The sequence below is a fragment of the Stegodyphus dumicola genome, chromosome 8 (genome assembly GCF_044657685.1).
Source record: "Stegodyphus dumicola isolate Sdum_Otavi_A_Nest chromosome 8, ASM4465768v1".
NCBI lineage: Eukaryota > Metazoa > Arthropoda > Arachnida > Araneae > Eresidae > Stegodyphus > Stegodyphus dumicola.
In genome coordinates, this window is record NC_140775.1 from 145,057,722 (window position 1) to 145,064,407 (window position 6,686).

The 6,686-nt window shown below is 31.1% G+C and overlaps 1 protein-coding gene across 1 annotated transcript in view; it reads right to left on the minus strand.

Moving 5' to 3' along the window:
- The window catches only part of Prp5 (pre-mRNA processing factor 5), a 61,340-nt gene extending 55,179 nt beyond the window's left edge, over positions 1-6,161 (minus strand). The window contains exon 1 of the mRNA XM_035357886.2: positions 5,987-6,161. Within this exon, the coding sequence (XP_035213777.2) occupies positions 5,987-6,000 (14 nt within the window). The 5' untranslated portion in view covers positions 6,001-6,161. The remainder of the gene's footprint in view (positions 1-5,986) is intronic.
- Between the last annotated feature and the right edge of the window lie 525 nt (positions 6,162-6,686).

A 6,686-nucleotide genomic window follows, 5' to 3' on the forward strand; every position in this document is an offset into this window, starting at 1 on the left:
CATACAAGTTGTTTTTGCAGTTCCATTTTAATACTTTCTCTTTAATATTATAAAAAGGCATTTTCTTCTTCAATCATAAATTTCAATTGTTCAAGGCCCTGTAACTGCAGTCTCGAGCATTCCCGTTAAATAGTCAATTGAAAGCTTTTCATTCTTAACAAGCAGTTCTTCATTATCAGTGCTATTTTCTGAATTCAAAACTATATGTGACAATTTCATCAGCTGTTGAAGAGTTATGATCAGAACTTTTACTATGAATAACTGTCAAAAACTCTTACATCTTGGATTTGTAGCTATCTATAATGTAACGAGTACTGATCTTTTTCTTTTCACATTTAATATGTTAATTTAGCAGTTCTGCGTCAAGTTACTTTAATGTTAATAAGACAATAGTATCATAAAATGTCCAAAATAAATTAAAATTAATACATTTTTCTTCAAATCTAGCTTTTCCCCTCTCTAAATTGGTATAAACACACCCAGTTTCATTACTCATTACCCACACACCCAGTTTCAGCAATGAAAACAACTGCAGTGTTTTGGGCATACTTTTGTATAACATGCAACAATAATTGACCCATGTATGTGATTGAACACATGAAATACAGTCAAAAGTCGTTAATTTGGACACCCATAATCCGGACCTCAAAGCTACACACTTTCTGCGCATGCGTCGCATTGACGCGTTTGACGCATAGGCATTTACGTGTGCGCGTAAGACCTTTACGGCTGCGAATATGTGTGTGCGCATAAAACGTTTACGCATGCGCATTTAATGTATAACGGATGGTATATGCTAAGCTAAAATTATCTAATTCAGTTAATGTTGCAGATTGCGTTGTTCCTTAATCTTCGAATTGGATCCGGCTCATTATTTTTTGCAGATTGTTAGAGCAATTTTATAAAAGCTTGCACTTTCGATTATATCAAATAGAATTTCTGATATATATTTGCTAATATGTAAAGGATCTAAAGCGAAAGTCTGTTTCAAAATCCGAAATCTGTTTATCAATTTCACGCTGCTCGGCGAGGGGAACGCCGCGGCGCACAATGAATTGGAAGTTGGTCTGTCAGCACTATCCTTATCTTCAGGGCAGATGTTTTTATTTTATTTGGCTTATAATTCCTTACTAAATGTAGTATTTCATCTCAATGTACTCCGTCTTTGATATGATTTAAAACAAGTTCCTCGTCATTTCGCTTCCGATAGTGAAGAAAGTAACAGAGGTTATTGAAAACGAAAGAATTTCGATTGACAAATTATTCGGTATTTTCGACACAGCAATATAGGACTTGAACAGCGGAACTTTGCAACTAAACAAGAAATTATGTCTGTTTAATAGAATTAAAGAGAAAGTATTATCACATGAAACGAAGCAACTTAAACAACTTACATTGAAAGAAATCTTTAATAAAGTAAACAAATGAATATTAAGCTTTTTCTTTTTGTAAATTTTGATACCCTTTAGATCATAATTGTTCTTTATTTCATAAATTACGGTTTCATATTTTTAATTCTGTAATTTCTGCATGCCATCTTACCAGATTTAAACTGATGATCTATAATCCGGAAAAATCGATAATCCGGAATCGCCGAAGTCCCGACGAGTTCAGATTAACAACTTTTGACTGTATAGGTAAAGTGGACTTACCCACTTTTATATTTATTTGGAGTTTTCTGAATAGTATTTATTCACAGGTTTTACATGGTGGCATGGATAAACAAAAATGGGCTAAGGTATTGCTTTTAATTTTTTTCCATGACATCTACAGAATTAAATAATTAACTAGATGTATCTCCTATTTGCTATTTAAACATAGGGTTGATCTTTGGATTATGGTAACTTGGCGATTTTTTGGCGACCAACTCTGCTACAGCAACCCTCTACTTTTTTTTTCGCCGAAATTTTGTCTTCACGAAGACAAGACATATTTCTTTTCTTTTTATTTACTCTACCAACAATCTACTAGCTGAATTACACTTATGCTAGAAATTTTGGCTGATCTTTGGAATATGGTAACAGGTAGTTTGGCGACATTTTGGAGGCGATAAAGGTTACTACCTAGGACTTTGGTAATAATGTCAGAAGTACTCAGTTCCGATTACGCATTATTTTGTGTGAGGGAAATGAGAGATCATGAGATATGTCATGTGACATTAATGGACGAATTACAGTTCTTTAATCGGAAAAGGGGTAAAAATTTGGAAAAATATCTGTAGTACTATATTATTTTGTATTAAGCTTCATTGTGTGTTGTGTGAAATAGTGTTGATTAATTTTCGGATTGCATGGTGCTATTTAAAGTGAATTCTAAATTTTTAATGCATTTATCTGATAATTCAAAAGAATTGGTTGAATGGTGTATCAGTGAAGGTTTAATTGCGGATAAGTATGAATGTCCAAAGTGTGGAAATGAAATGAGATTGTGTGAAAGGAAGGATATTACAGATAAGTTTGAATGGCGGTGTAAGAAATCTGGTGAAAATGGACATTTTGTGAAACGGAGTGTAAGGAAGTGTACGTGGTTTCCTGAAAGTAGTTTGAGTATGTGTGAAATTTTATTAATTTCTTATTACTGGGTGAATAGACTTCCAGTTGACTACTGGATTCGGATTTAGAAATTAGCAGTAGTACTGCAGCCAATTAGAACTCTTTCTGTAGGGAAGTGTGCATGCCACGTAATGAAGATTCTGAAGAAGATTAGGTAAGTTAGTATTTTTAATCATTTGAGGATATTATTTTTATGCATTGTTCTAAATGTAAGGAATAAATAAATTAATATGATATTATTGGAAAATTGTTATTAGCAATGATTTAGTTTAAAGTAATTAGGATTGTAATCTAATTTTTATTAATTTAATGTATGTGCTTATTTATATTATGTAGTGTTTTTAAATTTAATTACATTTTTATTTAATGATCGTGATTTTGTGAGTTATATGTTTGTAGTATTTTGGAATACACCTGAGTAATATACGTTGAGTATTTTCATGCATTTTCGTGAAATTTTTCTAATTTATGAGAAAAAAGCAGTGTACATGGATATAGTGAAGAGTGTGCACAATGCCATTTTTGTGCAATTCTGGGATTTTTTTTTAAGTAAAAATAAGTCGACATGTACATGGTTTACTTATATTTTAATTAAATGATAGTTATTTTGTGAATTTTATGTTTGTAGCAATTTGGTATACGTTTCAGTTGAAGTAAACATGCATGGAAATAATTTAAATATTTGACACTAAGTATTTGTAACCATTTTTAATGTTTGCGGTATAAATTCGTTGGTGACTATAACTCACAAAATCATGATCATACATATAACTCACAAAATCACGATCACTAAATTAAAATGTAATTAAATTAAAAAACACTACTTAAAATATAAATAAGCACATACATTAAATTAATAAAAATTAGATTACAATCCTAATTACTTTAAACTAAATCATTGCTAATAACAATTTTCCAATAATATCATATTAATTTATTTATTCCTTATATTTAGAACAATGCATAAAAATGATTTGAAAATACTAACTTACCTAATCTTCATTACGTGGCACGCACACTTCCCTACAGAAAGAGTTCCAATTGGCTGCAGTACTACTGCTAATTTCTAAATCCGAATCCAGTAGTCAACTGGAAGTCTATTCACCCAGTAACTATAATTATAATATAATAGATAATTTTAGAGGTAAATGTTTTTGGATATTTTATTTATTTTATACGTGGAAATGTTCATCCTTGGAAAGGGTATATACTTTTTCACGATCAGGTAATTTCATATATGTTCTTTTTACCGAGTTTAAAGATTCACAAAATTTTCCTGCATTTTCGTGCAAATTTTTGTAATTTATGAGAAAATAGCAGTGTAGATGGATAAAGTTAAGAGTGTGTGCAATGCCACCTTTGTGCAATTCTGGAATGTTTTTTTTTTAAGTAAAAATAAGTCGGCGTGTAAATGGTTTATGTGTATGTGCTATTCTGAAAAATGTGCAAAGAGTTTGCGATTGTGCATTTTTTCCCAATTTTGCAGTTAATATTTGTCATGCTTAAGTAGTTTTGTTACATAAAATTTCTAGCATAAGTGTAATTCGGCTAGTAGATTGTTGGAAAAAGTGTTGAGTAAATAAAAAGAAAAGAAACATGTCTTTACTTCAAACAGACAAAATGGCGGCGAAAAAAAATAGAGGGTTGCTGTAGCAGAGTTGGTCGCCAAAAAATCGCCAAGTTACCACAATCCAAAGATCAACCGAAATTTTATGTAACAAAACTATACTACTCAAACGTATTCCAAAATACTACAAACATATAACTCACAAAATCACGATCATTAAATTAAAATATAATTAAATTAAAAAACACTACTCAAAATATAAATAAGCACATACATTAAATTAATAAAAATTAGATTACAATCCTAATTACTTTAAACTAAATCATTGCTAATAACAATTTTCCAATAATACCATTTTAATTTATTTACTCCTTACATTTAGAACAATGCATAAAAATAATATCCTCAAATGATTAAAAATACTAACTTACCTAATCTTCTTCAGCATCTTCATTACGTGGCACGCACACTTCCCTACAGAAAGAGTTCCAATCGGCTGCAGTACTACTGCTAATTTCTAAATCCGAAATCCAGTAGTCAACTTATTATTAATTATTACGTATTAAAAATTTAGAATTCACTTTACATAGCCCCATGCAATCCGAAAATTAATCAACACTATTTCACACAACACACAATGAAGCTTAATACAAAATAATTTTTCCAAATCTATCCCCTTTTCCGATTAAAGAACTGTAATTTGTCCATTAACGTCACATGACATATCTCATGATCTCTCATTTCCCTCACACAAAATAATGTGTAATCGGAACTGAGTGCTTCTTGCATTATTACAAGTCCTAGGTAGTAACCTTTATCGCCTCCAAAATGTCGCCAAACTACCTGTTACCATATTCCAAAGATCAGCCAAATAGATTACTGCAGACTTTGTCATGCTCATTATGGTTGCTTGTGATTTAATGATACCATAACTTTAGAGAATTCTGAAAAATTCAGTAATAATTAGAATTCCATAAATGTTAAGTTACAAAAATTCGGTTGATATTTCAGGTGCATTCACTATAATATATGTAAACAAACAAAAGCAAAGTATGGAAAATAAACATAAAATCATAAGCATAATATCCAGCATTTAAACAAAGCACAATTCAAAAGCACGCAAAATGGTATCTACACTCCATACAACAGGTGCAATGCTAAATACAAATGTTTAAAATTCAACTGGTAAAATCCTAGTATATAGTGTAGACTTAACGCGATTTTGAAAATTATCGCCAACACCAAAAATGACCCAAAGAACGTCTATGTATATACTATCACTATATGCATAGTATATACTATGTATATAGTGAATATATATAGTTTGGAGTTTGCTGAATAGACATAGAATATACTATGTATATAAAGAATATATATAGTTATACATAGTATATACTATGTATAACTATATATATTCTTTGAATACCCGTTTACTACTCATCGTATATGTCCCGTTTTTATTGCTCATCATAAAAGTCGCCAAATCCCGTGCGCACCGGATACTAGGATTAAACCATTCGGTAATTCAACTAACAAATGAAGAGATCTCAAAGTGTATTTTTGTTCTTCACCACAAATATGATCATATTCACCGTAATTATGATCCTTTTTACTGGGTAAAATATATAATTTGACAAGGCATCAAGAAAACAGTCTTTCATTTATGATAATGTAGCAAGGGAAAAAAAAAGACTACAGGTTGTATATTCGCTTCTATAGCCATTGAAGCAAGAACATAAACGTGAAAATGATTTGTTTCTGTGCGAAAACGTTTTTAAATCTGAACGACATTTAACTCTTTAAAACACACAGAACATCATTAGATTTACAAGACGATGAGAATACACGAATAACTTGTCACATTTACCTGTCTCTTGCCATTTGAGTATATCTTTCAGGCTGTTATAAAACAATGTATTTAAGTTAAAAAGAAATTCGAGTAGTTGCTTCTGTTATTTAAAATTCTTGGCAAACTGTACATAGTAAACAGTAACCAATGTTTGAAACACACTTCCCCACCGTAAATTAATTTTTTGATCACTTCACTTCGTATATCTACCTCGAACGTGTTTCCGTTTTGAAATTCGTCGCCCAGATGAAATCTAAAAAATGCAAAGCGGTCAGCTGCAGGGGTGAGCTTTATTAAAAAAAAGATGCTCTCAAAACATTGCAACTGAATAATCGTACGTTTGATTTATTTGTGAGCTTTCAATTCCAAAGTTTGGTAGAGTATTTTGTTAAATTCGCCTTTAATTTACGAGCCCCGTGTTCTTATTTTATTTATTTGTTCATTTATTCCTAGAAACCCATGTCTTGTGTGTCATAATCACGTTCAACGTCATCTCGCTTAATTTTATGCATGTTCGGTCAAAGCACCATTACAAGATCTCAATAAGTAAATTATTGCCAAATTATTTTAAAATTTAAATATTTAAATGTAATTTTGTTTGAATTTTAGTTTTATATCATGGACCTTATAAGAGATAGACTAACGCAGTGGGCGGGCGTCACCGACATGTCGGCAAGAAAGAGTAGGGACGATCTGGTTTGCTTTAACACTGAAACCT